At 34.8% G+C, this 20,040-nt stretch overlaps 1 protein-coding gene across 1 annotated transcript in view; it reads right to left on the bottom strand.

Annotated features, from left to right (window-relative positions):
* The window catches only part of LOC122688377 (fibroblast activation protein alpha), a 79,680-nt gene that overhangs the window by 34,981 nt on the left and 24,659 nt on the right, over positions 1-20,040 (bottom strand). Inside the window, exons 7-13 of the mRNA XM_043894355.1 lie at positions 17,810-17,862; positions 13,917-13,989; positions 13,100-13,220; positions 12,050-12,204; positions 10,017-10,120; positions 8,071-8,206; positions 4,289-4,333 (exon numbers count right to left, since the gene is read on the bottom strand). Coding sequence (XP_043750290.1) covers positions 4,289-4,333; positions 8,071-8,206; positions 10,017-10,120; positions 12,050-12,204; positions 13,100-13,220; positions 13,917-13,989; positions 17,810-17,862 — 687 coding nt within the window. The remainder of the gene's footprint in view (positions 1-4,288; positions 4,334-8,070; positions 8,207-10,016; positions 10,121-12,049; positions 12,205-13,099; positions 13,221-13,916; positions 13,990-17,809; positions 17,863-20,040) is intronic.

Here is a 20,040-nt window from a genome sequence, read left to right as displayed (position 1 = left end):
GGAGACATCTAAGTATGGCCCCACCAACCCCTTTACATTGGACTTCTAGCCTCCAGAATGATGAAAGAATGAATTTTTGTAGTTTTAAGCCAAGTTTGTGGTAATTTTTTACAGACACCCTAGGAAACTAATATGGTGTGCTTATCTCTTTGTCATAAAATTGATGTTTTTAATAAAATAAAAAATGGAATAATGAGAAACTGCTGTCTCCTTACATGATACTCTTATTAGGTCCACTAATCATAAGACCAGTCAGTCCTGGTAGGATTCTGTGTACAGACTCAGTGAGATTGAAAGCCAGAAGGCCCCTGAATAGGAAATTCTGATTTGCAATTTTGTGGAAGGAATTTCATTAGTAGTGGCCTGAAAAGTCATTCTTTCATTTTAGAATGAGGCTTCACCTTCTCAGCCAAGTGATTCCTTATTAGTAAACACTTTACAGTGTCCTCCTCTCCCCATCAAGATGAAAGATACAAATTGGCTCCACATTGTCTCAATCACTGTAACGGAACTGGGGTCACAAATACTCTAAGGAACCTTAGTGAAAAAAATACTCTCTTTACATCTGCAGCAAGTTAAGGAACTCTAAAGACGGTTTAGTTCCAGATTAAAATAGGAAATTTCATTTTTATTGAAAATAGTAAGAGGGCAGAACATTATGTTTCAAGATATTAGAATCAGGCAAACAGGAAGAATATTTTTGTTAGGCAAAGACTGTTATCTTCTCCCCTTTAATTGCACACATCCAAGACAGATGCTTTAGATGAACAGGTAACTTGGGTGAGGTAAAGAGGGTGTAAAATATTTCCGCATTCACTCTGCCAGAGTGAGATCCATAATGCATCCTGAGTTAAGTGCTCTGGCAGCAAGTGACGCCTGGGCCCTAGATAACCACATGTCACTAGGTGGTCCTCCGTTTAACAAGACATCCTCATGGCTCCCTTTATCATGCTTAGATGTGCTGATAAACTCCTCATCTCTACTTACAAAGTCATTTAAAATATTTTTCGTGGAAGGTAAGATGATTTAACACCAGTTAATTTTTTGCCACGGATGGTAAATAACCTGCTTATGGAAGGCTGATGCCTAAACTGAGTCCACATTTAGTCAAAGGCACAGACTTCCAAGCATCAAGTAGAGCATCCATTTATCTGAGCCATAGGATTTCACCAACCACTCAAATGTGATGTGGTGTATGGCTTAATTATTTTTAAGTGATTTAAATGTGGCTTTGTAGTCTAAGCATTATGTGTTTAGTATTTGTTCTTCACATTTTAGTGATTAAATACTATTAATAGAGTCTTTGATAAAATCTTATTTTGTCTGCTCTCCACAGGACAAAAAAAAAAATTATTTGAAGTGAATTTGTTGTTATTTTTCTGATAAAATACCAAAGAAGAAATTAGAGAATTTCCCCCAAATTAAGACACAATATCTCATGCAGAAGAAAAGGAAGTGAAAAAGTTCTCAAGGAAGTATTTGCTAGTTCTCTGCCTGAATTAATAGGTTAACTGCCATTTAGTCTCTTTTCTAGTCCATAGGTGATCTCTGAAGGCCTTTTTCATTTTAAACCTCTTGGACAAATATTAAAGGAAAAACTGGTCTAAAATTGCTCTTTAAATTTATATTAATATGACTAGCCTATACACTTTATCTAAAACCCTCATAAATATTATTTGAACAGATGTCTGAAAGACAAATATTTCTAGGTTATTTCTGGGTAATTTTATTAAGCCACTGGTTTGATTATGGGTCAAAGGAAGCTATGCAGCACATTATGACATATGAGTTATGACTATATAAAGTCATGACTCCAAAAGGTTTGTCAGGACTTATAAAATCTAATGAATGGCCCCCTTGAAAATAGTTGCCTTGGGGAAGTGTGAACTTACTCTTGAAAACTGTCACTTCAAAAAATTTTCTGCAATTCTTCTAATATTCAGAAAGTTAATGACTATTGGATACATTTGGAGGGATTGAGATTAGTACACAGGAAAACTAATTTTTCCCAAAAGAATTCTAAAGCTATAAATACTATAATGATCTAGTGTAAAATCATATTTTGCAGATACATATTTCATTTATCCACTAGATTTATTTTCGCATGATTTTGATTTAATGTAGAGACCTCATTCTCCCTCCAAGGACATGTATATGCTTTCACTGAGGGTATTTAAAACAATGTTCTAAAACTTTAGAAGGCAATTCATTCATTCATTCAGCTATTGTTTGCTGGGATTACAAGATTGGTGCTATACAGACTATAAAAATTTCCAAGATACAATTGTCCTCAACATGCTTGTAAACAGATTTCAAAAGATGTATTTTAAAGTATTTCAGAGTGTTCTGAATGGTGCCAATATTTTCAGAATAAATGTGTATGGATTCCTAAGATCACATCTTTGATAAGATTGCTTATCTTGGTTGCGTATCATGGTTTATCTATTTGTAAAATCACATCATTCATATTACTTTATAGAAACTCTAGATAAATCAATATCACGGAGAACACAACTAAAGACATTTTCAAGTATTCTTTCTTCTCTCATTCTTTACAGGAAATCTCTATAATGACAGTGAACTCGTAAATTAAATTTTTCCCTTTTCTCAAGTTTTCAAATGCTGATCTAGGAATTATCTTTCTGGAAGGCAAGCTTCTGGTTGACCTAGAATCCAAAAAATTTAGAAAATCCTGTTCTTTCACTGACTTCTTCCCTTTTTTCCTGTTACTTATACAATGTTAAACAGTGAAATAAAATAGGATTTTCTTTTTCTTTTCCCCTGAATTACACACTTATCCTTGTTACCTTGTTAGGTGGTGCTAGTGGTGAAGAACTTGCCTGCCAATGCAGAAGACATAAGAGATGCTGATTTGATCCCTGGGTTGGAAGGATCCCCTGGAGGAGGGCAGGGCAACCCACTCCAGCATTCTTGCCTGTAAAATTCCATGGGCAGAGGAGCCTGGTGGGCTACGGTCCATAGGGTCACAAAGAGTTGGACTTAACTGAAGTGACTTAGCCTGCACCCATGTACATTTACTTGCATAAAAAAATAAAGTAATAACTATTCTCTATTTAGGGGCTTCCCTGGTGGCACAGACAGTAAGAATCTGCCTGCAGTGTGGGAAACTGGGGTTCAATTCCTGGGTCAGGAGGATCCCCTGGAGAAGGAAATGTCTCCACTCCAGTATTCTTGCCTGGAGAAGTCCATGGACAGAGGAGCCTGATGGGCTACAGTCCACGGGGTTGCAATGAGTCGGACAAGACTGAGCGACTAACACAACAAAATTCTCTAGTTAATGAATAGAACTGAAGTACCTTTAACTGAAGATAGAAAGTAAATATATGTAAGCTAAAATTACTGGGTCCAGGAAAGTATACAAAAAATAATTTTCAATACCTGAAGATGTTTACTTCACTCTCCATCTTAATTTAAATTTTGCAAGACTTATGATCTCAGAATTTACTTCTGACTTCTTTATTGTCCCTTGTCTTGGGTTAATGTATTAAACTAGTTAAGTTTCTTTTTTCTTTGCATGTGTCCAAATCTCAGAAGTAGCTTTTCTTTTTTGTACCCAAATGTTAGTTGAATTCAACCACATATTTGTGGTAAATGGTAGCATCCATACAATATTCGCTTATTATTTGTCTTACTTTGTATTCTTCATATAAGATATAAGATACAATTGATGTTTTCCTAAAACATGATTTAGTTTTACACAAAAATCCTTATAAATCACTGAACAAATCTATCCAAAATAATCCAGATATATATGATTACAAACTGTAACAAAACATACACTCCCCTAACTGATACCACTTTACTTAAAAACTAGAATAAGTATGGGTATGTATGAAATTAATCTACTCATTTATTTATACAAAATATATTGAGAAGCAAGGTTGTCTCTAAACCAAGGATACCAAATGTAATTATTTTCCCTGGATTCCAGTGGCTAAAAGTTATCAAGATTATTTTAAGCAATTCAGGGATTGTGTTCCCTTTTGAAAAATGATATTTATTACATTTTTAAAGAAGCAATATTAATTATACATATCAAAGAGTTGGTTGAAAAAGTTAAGAACAGACATGAGGTATATGATTCATTCTCAACAGAATTCTAGATATGGACATTAAAATTGTCTGGCACAAAATTGCTGAAGGGATCACTACCTTTGTGTTTTTTACCTTGTTATTTTTCTATAAAATGCCAGTTTGGATACATTTCAAATAGTCCTTTAATAGCTGAGAATTTCATTAAAAGATAAGGAAAAGATAGCAATCATACTCCACCAGCCCATCCAGTTCTGCTTTCTTCTATATGCTCCTGAGTCTAAGAGAAAAAAAAAAAAGATCAAATGAAACATAGTATTAAGAGGACAGTTTTTCCTAAATATAATCTGGACATTTGAACAAGTTAAGCTGCCTGGTCAGAGTGAACTACTGTTAGTCAACCAACTACACACTTGAGTTGAAGATGACTATATTCAAGATCTTATACAACATCACTATTGCCTACATAAGGATGATCTGAGCGCTGCATCTTATTGCAAATCATTCATAATTCTGGTTAAATTTTCCATAAGTCAGTGACTGGAATTAAGAAAATATCTGTGGAGACCTACCACAAACCAAACTGTTGTCATGTAGGTAAAAAGGTATTTCCCAGTGGAGTTTAGGTTAATTTTTTTTTCTTTTCTCAATCTTATAAAGTACCTAGAAATCTTAAAATTTGCACTGAATCTTATTTTTGGTATGTACTTGAGGATAGTACAATAAATCCTTTATTGAACAAATAATAAGCCTAAAAATGAATAAATTTTATAAACAGTTAAATGAAAAATATTCTAGATGGAATAAATAGCATAGAGATGAGGCTAGTTTAGAAAACCACAGGTGGCTTAGTATGGCTGAGTGGGGGCTGGCTGTGGGAAAGAATTAGAAAATAAGGGAGAATGTAGGGGCATCAGCAAAATCTTGGAGAAAATTTTATGCCACAACCAGGAAATTTGGATTTCTCCTGTGGATGATAAATCCTTTGAAAGTTTTCAAATCACAATTTGAAAAATATAATTGTGAACATGATACAGAGAATAGATAAGAAGTGGGTAACATAGTGGGAGGCTTCCCTGGAGGCTCAGCAGTAAAAAATCAGCCCGTAATGCAGGAGATGTAGATTTGATCCCTGGGTCAGTAAGATCCCCTGGAGAAGGAAATGGCAACCCGCTCCAGTGTTCTTGCCTGGAGAATCCTATGGACAGATGAGCCTGGCGGGTTACAGTCTTTGGAATCGCAAAAAAATTCAGACATGACTTAGTGACTAAATAACGACATTGTAATGTTTGGAAAAAAGATGCTGAAGACCCATATCTAGGTAGTGGTAGTGATGGTGGAGTAGAGCCGATGTAGCAGAGATACATAAAAGTTCAAATCCTCAGAATGAATTTGTGGGGCAAGTGGTAATTGAAACTTTCCTGTATTAGATAAAAATCACCTAGGAGAGTAACACAGTGTTGGGATAGAGACTAGGATAATTAGCAATCATTTATTTCCTGGTTTTGCTAGGACTTGAGGTAGGCTACATTTCCCAGGGCCCCATCCACCTGGATGTGGTCATGTGTAAGTTCTAACCCATAGCTTTTGAGCAAAGTAACTTGTGCTACTTCTATATCAAACCTATAAAACCCTTTCATACATATCCTCCATTCTATTTTCACTCCCTAGCTGGATGTTGATGACCAGGTTTGAATAACCTTGGAGTATCCTTAGAAGTTACTGGATGAAGACAGTAGAGATGATATCAACCTGGGTTCCTGAATGACCCTGTGGAGCAGAGCACCCATCCCTCACCCTCACTGTTTCCCACTTACCCAGACTCACTACTAGATTGTTACATGAATGTGCAAGCCTATTGTATTAACCCGCTGAACTTTTGGAAGGGTTTTACTGCTGTTATTGTTACAGCAGATGGCCTATCTTGCAAATGCATTAACTTGGAGAATAATAAGATTTCTAGAGAGGAAGAGCTAGAAAGAAACAGTAAACTAGAAAGAGAACCATGAGAGAGTATATAGTAATAAAAAGCAAAGGAATAATAAATTTTAAAAGCATAGTTTGGATTTTCTCTTATAGGGATAGGCTGGTGTTTCAGAAAAAAACAAGATAAGACTTAATAGAGTGAAATGTTTTTATTCATGATTTCTAGCTATTATATAAAATTAACTTTAATTCTCTTGCAGAGAATAACATTATGAAGGATGTTCCTCCTCCAAACTACAAATTTATTAATACAGTTATATTACAAGTAATTATTGCCAGTTTCCTTTGCTTCTTTATTTTGGGTATGACTCCCAACATGAATAAAGTGTTGCCAAGTCTCTTAACCTTAAATGTTGTTTGTTTTCAAAACTAAACACACACACACACATCAGTCATAAGTGTGGTTACTGGAAAATTCATCTCTGTTGTTCTTAAATCTGAAAAATATGTTCCATGTACTTACCAGACTATTTCGAAACTGCAGTTGTTTTGAAATTTTAAGGTTATTCAAACCTGGTATTCTAAACTTAATCACTGATTTTGGCCATAAAACTAAAGTATATTCCAGGGAATTCCACGTCTCATTGAATGAGCATCTTATACGTTCTGTCAGTTTGGATTAAGTTGTCTCAGATTTGATAAATTAGAAATTCAAATTCCAAAGCAATTATAGTTTTAAATGCCTAGTTTTAAAAGCTAAAAATTTTATCTAAGTGACCAGTCTTATAAACTAATATAATTAAATCAATAATTCCTAGTATTGAGATTCAATGAAGACATTAACAATATATTCACCCAATTGTTTCTATTTAACTAGAAAAATTAAATTTATTCTATCTTTTCTTTTTGCCTATGACACTGCATTAATGCCAAAAATCTTCCTGCTTTGTATATCAAAACATAAATAAGATAAAAATAAACTTCTAGCATATTCCATCAATATTAGTCAAGCTTCTTACAGACACAGTAGTGATTTAAAAATATTTTTAGTCTGAGTAATGTTGACTATTATAGTCCTGATATATTTCCAAACAGATTCATATGACTTTTTTCTTGCAAAACATAATGTCCTAATTTCTAGATGGAATTTAGTGTTTAACTTTGATTGCTCTGTGCTTTTTTTCTTACTTTATAAAATAGGTTTATTCTATATTTGGTTTAATGAAACATTTCTTCATAATTAGATGTCTCATGAAATGTACCCATCAAATTTCCTATTTAAAGAAAACATTTTGTGTTTCTTAGTCTCTAATATGAGTACTTATGAACAGGCCTATTTTGAAGCTTTCTGATTGGAGAAGTAGCTTTCTGACTCATTAATTCAACAGATTATGTTTGGATTTGAGCAATAAAAACAATTAAAACTCAACAATAAATCTGTGCCTAGTTTTTTAAGTTTTTTCTCCCTAAAATTAGCACAGTATTGAGCACTCTGCAAAGATAACAGGATAGCAGGATAATTAAATCTGTTTCATATCATTCTCAGTTACCTACTTTTGATTTTCAAATAGAAGCATTTGGCTTTCCTTTAATAATATTTGTTTACTTTGGAATTCTTATTTTTCAATTTTGACATTGAATAGAATGTTTGCATTTTGCAAAAGCAAACATCACCGTTTGCATTTTTCTCTAATTCTTTTGAGTAGAACATATCTACTTCTTTAATGGATCCATCTTATGTTTTCATCATCATTATTTTGCTTTTCTGGACTGACAATTTTATAATCTCAAAAGGATGGACTTCCATCCTAATTTAAAACCAGATACCTGATTTTCCCAGCATGGCATTGTCATTTAATCTTTTTCTCTATTCAGTTTCAATGCTAAAGTCATTCGAGAAAACAAAAGGTATCTTACTTGTTTAATAAAAATAATGAACCTTCAAATAGTGTTTTTTGCAAAACAATCAGGAGTTAAATGCAGTAATTCTATATATATGTATATATACACATATTTGTTAGCTATAGATAAGTCCCCACTCTTGTACTTTTATCTTCAGAAATACACCTCTGTGGTTTTAATACGACATACCTTTGGACAGTTCCATGTCTGCCAGTCTTCCCTGAAATCACATGTAGACAAGACTGAAACATTTTGGATTCGTTTTAGCCACTGCAAACATATTCGATCATCAGTAACCCATGTGAGCCAACTGAAATAATAATCACTGCAAACAAATCAAAACAGAAAGTCACAACTATAAATCAATATCACATTCAAATAATTTCTTAATTTGTGTTTTCTAAAGGACATATTTTATTATTCTGAAACACTTAGGCTACAGGTAAGGAAGGCAAAATATTCTTTTAAACATTAAAAAATTTGAATATACCTGCTGACTTTTAGAGAATATACAAGAGTTCACTGATCTAATAGAATTATTTTATAATTGAGTTTTCTCCCCAGTTGGGATTTTAATATCTTAGGAAAAAAATTAAGACACAAGGCCAAAGTTACTGGCCGACCTAGAGGACAAAAAGCATTAAATTGCCTATTTTTCCATAGCTGAACTCAAGTTTTCACTTTTTAACTAATTAAAAGAGAGTTAAGTGGGTAAAAGACCATCTTTCTTTCCAGGCAGGTTTGTGTTGGAAGCTGAGTTTTAGCTGCAGGTCAGGGGTTGAAATTTGGGTTAGTATAATAATCAGAGATAGTGTGTGCAAAGTAACTCAAACAGCGCTTGGCACAAAGCGGATATCAGTGAAAGGAAGCAATGATTACTTGGCTCTGAGGGTGAACGTGTAGAGAACAACAATGTAAATGAACCACAAAATGTTGGACCTTGTTGTAAAAGGAATCACAGAGCTACAAGGGATCTCTGGTTCAGAGTCTGGCTTTATCTCCTACTAGTTATACCACCTTGACTAACATGTCTGTGCCTCTGTTTCTATATAATATGGGAATAATAACATTACCAGTATGAAAGGTTGCTGTGAAGATTTACTAAGAATGCTTAAAGTACTTACAATCTATACATACAACAGAGTGAGTGCTCAAAAAATGTTAGATATTATTACTGTATTATTAGTGTATTACAGATGCTCAAATGATGCTTTCTTTCATTCTGCTTGCCTCTTGAAGAGAATGATACATAAAAAATCAGATATATTTAGTCCAGTTTTCATCAACTAGATTAGGTGGGGAATAATGGATAATTGAAAAATAAAAAAGAATTTTTTATTATCCGAGAGCACATTCACCTTGGCAAAGTCCGGCAGAGGCCTCTGATGAGGTGTTTTTTCCTATTAATCAATCATCTGGCCCTGGCTGACCTTCCTTCCTGAGGCAGGAGAAGAGGAGTCAAGCCTTGTTCTGAGAGGATGTGGGAAGGAGTAAGGAGGCCAGCCAGGCAGGGCTTATGGACCCCTCCCCTTTTTCCATATCAACCAGAATGACCAGGATTAATCAGACAAGATCTCAATGGGTACCATGCTGGTACCTTTCACAGAAATGAAAATGCTTCTGTCCAGGTCTGCCTGCAGTTCATCCACAAACAGATAATGCTACAACCAGATCAATTCAAATAGACTGCATCCTAGTGAAAAACACTAATATTTGGAGGGGTTTGGCTTATCTCCTGTTTGCCATGCACATATAATAAGCATGATCCGCAAATGCTGGGAAAAAGTAGGCCAAACTTGAAGGAAGCCAGGTTGAGAGCATGCATGAATTTTACTATCTCCTTGTTTGTCCCTAGCTTACACTCACACACTCAAGGGAAGTAGCATTTAGACTGAGTACTCTGGTCATTTTTATATGTGTAAAAAGGGTTAGTATGTTCACATCAATTTAAAAAAATTATTTGTGAATTTTAATTTTGCTATGTATTTAGCTTGGAATACTAATTTATTTATTTATTTATTTTTGTTGTAGCATAGTCATTGCAAACTCGCTAGAAAAGAAATGTAAACCCTGATGAAGAAATTGCAGTGCTAAAATTCAGTTTGAAAGGTGGGGAGCATCAGAGATGAATATACCTTGAGGCTATCATTGCTGGTACTGGCACTTCTCTGGGACCTACATGCTCAGGGTAAGTGGCGTCAATGATAAAGATCCGAACAAAAGGATTCTTAGCTCCAGCCTGTGAAGAAAGCGGAGATAGATAAACACAAAATTCTCATTATCACCAACATTTTAGAGACACTTTTGGAATTTAGGCATATTTTTATAAGCTAATAATTGTTAGATATATTACTGTTGAAAACATTCTAATTATAATGTTTACAAATTTCATTGCAGTGTAATTACAAATATTGTGCAACCAGAGTGAAAATACATACTCTTAGTGATTAGCGGGAGCTTTAATTCATAGGGAAAACTATTAGGGATTTAAAAATGCAGTTCCATAATCGATACTCTCTTCTCTGACTTTTAATACAGATAGTTTGCACTATTATTATTGTTATTAGGATAATTGTAATAATATTTCTCCATGTGCCAAGGGGAGTGCAGAGGGAGCTTGATGTGGGGAAGGGAGTATAAAGAATAAATAATGAAAGATAGATTTTGCTTTTACCTTGTAATTTGATCTAGGACAATTACCAAACAGTCTACTAGCTGCTTAAATTATTACTGCTTTCAATGCCCCCAAATTAGGGAAATTCCACCTCAAAATAAAATGTCATGTGATTTACACTGTTCTTGCTTTGTGCTTTTGCCTTAGTATATGCCCTAGGTTTACATGACAGTGTAGTTCATGCTCATATATCTTCTTAGAGTTCTGTTATTTTAGCACAGAAAAAGAGAATCTTAAAATTGTCAAATAATGTAAATCCACAAAAATTAGGCATATAGGCTATATATATAGTTGCCTCACTTCTTAGTCCAGTGTCAGATGTTCAGCAGCTTCAGCTTCAAAGAAACAGAAGAATTTGGGTCCTGACTTCTCTGTCAGTGTGAATTACTCCTCACTTCTGGGTTTCTTCATCTCTTCCTGCTCCATACAACCTTCTAAATATCCAAGTTCTTTTCCATCTTTTGGGTTCCAAGGATCACACCTCTCACTTCCAAATACCTCCAGCTTTCGGACTTAATACACAACATTTGAGGATCTTCTACCTAAACAGACACCCTCTCCCATACTCATTTCCTTTCTCATATGATTTTTAATATAAATTTTAGACTATTTGGAATTTCTATTTCTCTCACTATGGCCACTTTGACTTGCTTCAGAATCCACTTGTGTCTATGCATGTCCTTCCCATCTTTGTCACATATAGGGACCTCCATAACAGGGTTCCCTTTGGCAAGGAAAAACAATAGTGACTTAAGAATAAAGAATTACATTCTGAAATCATTTCTACTCCTTGTGCCAGAGGAGAATTTGTGATTTGATCTTTCAGATTTCTTTTCTAAATTAACTCAGAATATGACATTTCTCCACCGTGACATGGCCATTCTGGTGGAATCTATTTTCATGAGGCCTTTTATTTTCAGGAGGCCTCTCTTGAGACATGGGACTGCATGTGAAGTACATAAGCTAAGAATTTTAGAATGTTTATGTAAGAAACATTGGTTCACAGCATGTCTAATTCGCTCAAAGAAGAACCTAGGCTCATAAACTTAAACTACCATAAATGTCCAAAAAAGACCATAACTCCTACTTGCTTTGACCTGACAGGAACATCACATTCAAAGTCTTAATTTCCCATTCTAGTTTGCATTTAGATCAGAATTCAAAAGGAATTGCAAAACAGAACTTTACCCTGAATTTGGAGCATGAAGTAAGAAAAAAATTAAAATTAAGTTAAGCTTGTTTTTCCTCCATGATCTAGACCATATGTTTTTCAAAGACTGCAATGGATTTTGCAAAGACTACTTCATCCAGCACAACCAGATGTCCAAAGCAACAGATGTCCACATAAATAATAGAGCACAGTACAATGTTTGCCTTACAATGCACAAGGATAAGCAGCTCTCCAAACTTGTTGATTCCACCTCTATTCACGGTATTGGTTGCTCATTTTGACAGCAGGGAAATGGAAGTATCTGCTAAAAGTATCCCACATACCTTTGGGTATGGAATATTTATTGTTCTAGGATATTGTTCATCACCATAATAGGAATAGGCAATAACTGGTATCTCTGTGTCATTAAATTCTGCATACGCCAAAAATTTTCCATTAGGAGACCACCAGAGAGCATATTTTGTAGCAAGCATTTCCTCTGAAAAATAAATACTAGCATATTATTATTAGTTTCTAAGACGGCTTACTCAAAATAATTGTAAATACTTCAAAATACATTGTATATAGCCATTTATTAACTGAAATAACTTCTTTAATGTGGATGTGGTATATTCCATGTTTTGGTTACCAAAAGATGAATAATCTGGGTATAGATGAGTAGTTTAACCTTATACCTCATATCAAACATCAATTAATCTACTGGGGAATTGACATTAATCAGGAATGTATTTTTTAAAATAAAATCTCAACAATAATTAATTTTCCCGTCGGGGGGAGCTTCTTTACAGTCATCTAAAGTAGCCAAGACAAGGAAAACCATGCTTATACTACAAAGCAACATAAATTTGAAAGTTAACTTTCTGTTCTGGGAATTAAAAAAAAAAAAAACCGGTTAATTTAGTTATATACATATATTTTTAAAAAGGCAAGGACTAGAAGAACTTTTAAAGTCCAGTTAAGTCCTGGATCCTACATGAGCTAAGAAAGAGGACAAAATTAATGACTGCATTAAGAACTAAGAGTATCTTCCTGCACAATAATATAGACAGCTGTTTAGTTTTGGATAAAAGGTTTATTTTGCAAGAAAAAATAAACCTGAGAAAATATACTCACACAGCATCTAAGGACCATATACTTCTTAGAATATAAATTACTGCTACTGCTTTATAATGCTCATGAAAATAAATTCCACCAGTCTGATAACAAGATTTTGTTCTTTCAGAATATGCACGTCCTGTTCATAACCTGATAACAGCTTTCAGAAATGCCACCCTCATCACAGTAACATACCACTCATCTAAATGTTACTAAATGCGTGTGATTATTTTCAATTAAAAGCCTAACAGCAGCAGAAGAAAAAGAATACAACGTACCTTCATAAACCCAGTCTGGGATTCCATTAAATATTTTATTTTCTTTTCCATTATATGTTATTTGAAAAGGTGGGTCTTCTGGTCTTTGTTTCAGATAGATATTGTTTTGATAGACATATGCCTAGAAGTGGTGGTAAGTTAGTTAATAAGGAGAAATTTCATAAGAAACACAATAAAGTTTGCATATTTATGTTAATTATTCACCTAATACTTTTAAAAAGAGTGATAATCCAGATATGAAAAGACTCACAACTAAGATACCATTTTAACAGGTCAAAAAATACCAAACAACTCACATTAACATTATGATTTTTAACATATAAAAGTTATGATTTTAAAGTCTATATATTAAATAAAGAATAAAGTTTGCTATTATATTAGTTGCTTTTATTACCTAAGTAAATAATTGTGTATATTAACAGAAAGTCAAATAAATCTCTGAATATTAATAGCTAGCCAGATCTAATCTTTATTTAGAGTCCTTAAATAAGAGCTTGGACAAAATTTCATGTTGTCTGAAGCTAGTCTGGGAAACTTGTGAAAACCATATTTTTCCTGAGCTTTCTGGCACAACGCATTCTGGCTGAGTATGAGGATAAAGTTTTTGACTGCGATATTTAAAGAAGTCTATCCATGAGCTTGAGATTTTGCGGAATTCTCAGATGGGTTTCAATTTATCTAAACTCTTCCCATTTTTAACCACTTAAAATAGTCATAAATGTATTTTTTTTCAGGCAGGGAAATTTAACAAAGGCCAAAATCAAATGGCTCCTCTTTTATTTAAATGATTAAACACTTCTATAATTTAAACACTTACTAATTTACTCCCAACAGGCGACCAGCATAAATACTGAATTGGACGAGGAAGCTCATTTCTTCTTATAAACTCCCTAGAAGAAAAGAAAGAAAGAAAATAAACAAATAAATGAACTTTGCAGTTCAGGGCAAATAATAGGTATAAAAATTAAAAAATTTAAAAAAATAAAAATAATGCATCATCATCTGTGCTTCTGCAAATCTAATAGAAAGAATGTGATATAACATGAGACAGAAGACATGGGATGGTAGTTGCAGGTCTTCACTAGTTCACAGGTCATTTAATGTCTCTGGATCTCAGTTTTCTGACCTTTTATACTGAGGTGAATGGATTAAATGTTTATAGACTAAGTGGAAATACCTCTAGAAATTATCTTATTGAATGTCCCTAGTCTTGTGCAAATAAACTTGAGATTAGAGAAATGATAGGACTTTTAAAAAATAATATTGCTAGTTCTTGGCAGACCCCTCATTAAACCCAAGTCTCTTAACCCTCAGAACTGTAAAATTTGTACACACCAGGCTGAAATGGTCGCTAAAGATACATCCAGCTCTGAAATTCTATAATTGTGCTAAAGTTTAATATGTACTCTTCCACATTTTCATTCACAACCCCCATCCCTGTGCATGCATATGCATTTCAAATTTTTGAAAATAAGATGCCATTTGACAATCTCCCCCGGGATCTGACTTGAAATCAGAAAAGGAAAGGAACATCTGATCTCAGGCTAAACTGAAAAACAGATCATATACTGGGCAGTATGCCTTAAGCTTGAAAGTCCTCCACCCATGGGGAAATTTCAAATATGCATGCTTGTGTGCTAAGTCGCTTTAGTCATGTCTGATTCTTTGTGACCCTATGGACTGTAGCCTGCCAGCCTCCATCTGTCCATGGGATTCTCCAGGCAAGAATACTGGAGTGGGTTTCCATGCTGTCCTTCAGGGGATATTCTCAACCCAAGGATCAAACCCGAATCTCTTATGTCTCCGGCATTGGCAGGCGGGTTCTTTCCCACTAGCGCCACCTGGGAAGCCCAATTTCAAATATACTATTCGCCGAAAATCTCACTTTGATGCTTCAAGTCACCCTGCAAATACTCAATTGACTGATTTGCACCATGGAGATTTTGTAGTTCTTCAGCAAGAATGTGTTCAGACTTTTATAAGTGTTAAAGAGTAATAGCATGTCTTGTTTAAATTTTGACTATTATCTTCTTGAAGACGAAATGAATAGTTTCATCAAGAATGCTTGTGTGGAGATGCAAAACAAGACCTGCCTCCAAGGCATAATGTGAGGCACCTGAAGGAAAACTCCTTGTTTGCCCCCTCCAAAAACATCTCTCCAACCTGACATAGGCTTGCTATTTCTATTTCTCCCATCATTTTAAAGTTTGGACACTTGTGAACACATGTAACCTTGATTTAACTTATTACATCACAAAGTATGATGCAGCCTAGCAAACATAAAGTATGTCGCGGCCTAGCAAACAATGAGGGAACATGGCACTGGACAGATCAACTTTGATTGTAGAAAAAGTGATGGCCACAGAGGAAGAATGTTGGTGTTGCAGTGGGAAACCTGATTGTAGAAGGCATTTTATGAGCACCAGGCCACTAGAATGTTCGGAACAGATCAACATAGGAGAGCAGAGGAAAAAGAATGTCCCAGAAGAGAAGACATTCACCCCAATTTACTGCTGTGTCTCAAATCAGTGTCCATGTTACCTTGACATCATAACATTGCTTTAGGTTTCCATATCCCATGGAATCATCTATGCAATCATGCAGACAAGCTGAAAATCTCAGCCCACAGTCTCTTCATGGCTGGCAAGCCACTGTAGCTGCCATTATCTGTTTTGATATATACCGTATATATATACAGTATGATAGATATATACCGTATGATAGAAAATGGAGCAGGGTTCTTTACAAAGGCTTTCATCTCCTCAGTTACCCTTCCCTTGCTGGAAACCAGAACTATCCTCATCTTCTCTAAGGTAGATTTTTTTAAATAAAATACAGAGGCACATAGAAGCCTTGGAATGAGTGATATTCAGTCTTGCCTTGAATTTCAACAAATTTGTCATTCTTCACTCCTTAAATTATGGTGTATTTACCTGACCAAAAAACAATCTGGCAAATTAGATAGTTGTGCAGGAAAACAAACAAAACAGTGGTTTGATTAAATTCACTGCACAAAAGCTAAATATTTAAAATGCTTCTAGGCCATGAAGTTTATAGAAACCATGATTAAAAAACTAGTATTGTCATCTTTTGGAATGTAATTTAATTTGGTGAACCTCCACAGAGATAGGACTTGGAGAATTTAAAAATGATTAAAAGAAAAACAAGGAAATGATTAAAGCCTTGAGAAATTCTACTGAAAGGGTAAGGTTTCCACCTCACTAGTCTAAAGATTTTGAGAATAGGGTTGCCACCTCAGACTCATTTGTGTCTCCCCATCATATGTCTGTCTGTGCTTGAGCTCACTTGCATCTGATCCTTTACGACCCTTTGAACTGTAGCTCACCAGACTCCTCTGTCCATAGGATTTTCCAGGCAAGAATACTGGAGTGGGTTACCATTTCCTTACCCTGGGGATCTTCCCCACCCAGGGACTGACTCCTCTGTCTCCCGCATTGTAGGCAGATTCTTTACCTACTGAATCATTGGGGAAGCCCACATAAGAGCTGCTCAATAAACATTTCTTGACTTTGGTAACAATGTGGATACAGGGGAAAAGACTCAGAGTGTATTGGATGGATTTAGAGTCTACATTATACAGCAGATCCTATTTCTTAACTTGACAGTTTAAGAAGATCAGAGTTATTCTTTTCTGAAAGAAGTAGAAAGAATTTAATAGAAGTAGAAATATAGTTGTCTTTAAATTTTTGTGCTTTTACTGGACAAAAGGGGAAATAGACTGTAAGATTTTTAATACCTTTTCAAGCCATATAATTATCTTCCTTTTTATATAACAGCAAATAGGATATCACATTAAGATGAGTAACTAAACCAATTCATTGTCCATATTTAGAGTGATTTTTCTTAAGTGCAAATCTGATCATGTCATTTCCCATTTAAAACCATTCAGTGATTCCCTATTGTCATCAGGATGAGAACTAAACTTTCCTTATTATTATTTGGCGCGTGATTTCTGGCCTCAATTCCTTCCCAACCTTACACCACCTCCTATTAGTAAGCATGCCCTCCTCCAATTTCAACTCAACTGACCTACTTTGAATTTCCTGAACACTCTGTGCTCTCCCTTCCTTTTTAGGTCTTTCATGTTGTTGCTTCTGTCAGAAATTCTCTCCCTCAGCCTTCTGCCTACCTACTCACTCTTTTAATTTTTTTTTAAGCTGTAAATATTTCAAAAAATTAAACACAGAGATACAGAAAATAATATAATAGATGATAACTTAGTCATCTAAATTAAAAATATTAACATTTTACATTTAAAAACAATTAGCATAATATTAAATAAATTTAGATTAAATGCTACATTTCCCTCCCTTCTGCTTCCTTCCATTGAAGGAGCCCCTCTCCCCAACACTGTGCATCATTCCCATGCATTTTTGGTACTTTTACAGATAATGTTTACTTTCATAAATTAAAAATTTATAATTAGGTGTTCAAAAGTAGGAAAAACAAAACTATGTTTTGTATAAGAACTATGTTTTGTATAAAAATGTAAGATATCAGTCAAATAAAAACAGGTGAATATTCCAAGGAAGTATTTCTTTGAATTTCTTAAGTTGCATGGGTATATGTTTATTATAAAAACGTAAGAAACTAAGATTAGAAATAAGATAACACAGTCATTCTCAAATTAGAGTCTGGAGGCTCTATATGAGATTGAAGTTGTGTTAACAAAAAGACATGACATTTTACCCGTTTGTAAGGTCGTAGATGTGATATGTTGCTGTGTAAGAGTATCTCCAAAGCTGTCAGGAAGAAAAGAGGCAAAGACAAATTATGATTCACAAGAGGCTCAGGTCAATAAGGTAGAATCATAGATCACTCAGTTCAAGGTTCAGAATTATAAAAGAACTGTTTTCACAAAGCACTAGGAAAGTGATGTTTCAATTCCAAATGAGTGTCATTTAAAGAGTTTTACTGTGGACTTCTGTGCTGTTCATCCAAATTCCAGAACTAATCTCAGCAGTGATTCAACCCTTACTCCATAAAAAGTATATCCAAAGACATTTCTTAATATAAAAAGCTTTCCTCTAACACACTCTATTCTAAAAATTGTTCCCTTTCTACTTAACCTTGATTGAAGTAAAATCACTACAATTTCCTAGTCCTGTAAGGATTACCCTGTACCTGAGTAATTATTATAATATCCTATAAAACTGGATAAAGCTAATTTTATCCATCATATAGTTTTTTTGTAAAATGCTTGCTTTTTTTTGAGCATAGTTTTTTGTTTTAAATAATAGATATTGAAAAAATAAATAAGAGATATACAGCTTGTAATTCCTCCAGAAAAAACAAAACAAAACAAAAAAACTGCTCTTTTTTTCATTGTTTATCTGTACTGTTCAGTTCAGTTCAGTTCAGTTGCTCAGTCATATCTGACTCTTTGTGACCCCATGGACTGCAGCACGCCAGGCCTCCCTGGCCACCACCAACTCCCGGAGTTTACTCAAACTCATGTCCATTGAATCAGTGATGCCATCCAACCATCTCATCCTCTGTCATCCCCTTCTCCTCCCGCCTTCAATCTTTCCCAGCATCAGGGTCCTTTCAAATGAGTCAGTTCCTCATATCAGGTGGCCAAATTATTGGAGTTTCAGCTTCAGCATCAGTCCTTCCTATGAATATTCAGGGCTGATTTCCTTTAGGAATGACTGGTTGGATCTCCTTGTAGTCCAAGGGACTCTCAAGAGTCTTCTCCAACACCACAGCAAAAGCATCAATTCTTGGGTGCTCAGCTTTCTTTATGGTTCAACTCTCACCTCCTTACATGACCACTGGAAAAACCATAGCTTTGACTAGATGGACCTCTTTTGGCAAAATAATGTCTCTGCTTTTTAATATGTTATCTAGGTTGGTCATAACTTTTCTTCCAAGGAGCAAACATCTTTTAATTTCATGGCTGCAGTCACCAACTGCAGTGATTCTGGAGTCCATGAAAATAAAGTCTGTCACTGTTTCCATTGTTTCCCCATCTATTTGCCATGAAGTGATGGGACCAGATGCTATGAGTTTAGTTTTCTGAATGTTGAGTTTTAAGCCAACTTTTTCACTCTCCTCTTTCACTTTCATCAAGAGGCTCTTTAGTTCTTTGCTTTCAGCCATAAGGGTGGGGTCATCTGCATATCTGAGGTTATTGATATTTCTCCCAGCAATCTTGATTCCAGCTTGTACTTCATCCAGCCCAGCATTTCTCATGATGTACTCTGCATATAAGTTAAGTAAGCAGGGTGACAATATACAACCTTGATGTACTCCTTTCCCTATTTGAAACCAGTCTGTTGTTCCATGCCCAGTTCTAACTTTTGCTTCCTGACATGCATCTGTACTATAGTTAAGTGAAGAAATCAAGTATTATTTTGGATTTTATTCCTTAAAGCGCTGTCAAACTTTTTGCAAAGAAACTCCAGCATATTGAAACATGTCCTTCTGAAGATTGCAGGTGACCAAGACCGGTCCACTGGAAAATAATCAGCTGTCTGAACAATGGGGAGGGGCAGGCTTGACTTTTCATTCTCTGCATTGAGGGAGTTTTGCATCTCAACTAAATATGAAAAATGGCAATTAAAACAAAAGGTTCTTGATCTCAAAGTAATTATTAGAAGCTGAATTTGATATAAATTCTTTTGCCAGTATAAGTAGAAAAAAATAAGGTGATTATCTTCCCTCACAGCCTCATTCAGGAAGGGGAAATTAAGTAAGGCTAAACAGTCCAGCAATGGATCCTGCTATACTACACTAGGCTTTCAAAGACACAGATTAAACCATTGTCTAGCCACTAACTATATATTATTGTGCTTGAGCAAGTGAGTTAAATAAGCTACATTGTGATAGTTCCATTTTCAGTAATAATAAATATCAAAAAGTTTAAAATTTGTGAGAATTAACTAATGATTTATGATGCCAAATAACATTTTTATGAT

Source organism: Cervus elaphus, chromosome 33 (genome assembly GCF_910594005.1).
Source record: "Cervus elaphus chromosome 33, mCerEla1.1, whole genome shotgun sequence".
Taxonomy (NCBI): Eukaryota; Metazoa; Chordata; class Mammalia; order Artiodactyla; family Cervidae; genus Cervus; species Cervus elaphus.
Note: the sequence above shows the minus strand (reverse complement) of the source record. Positions and strands in the feature narration are given on the sequence as shown.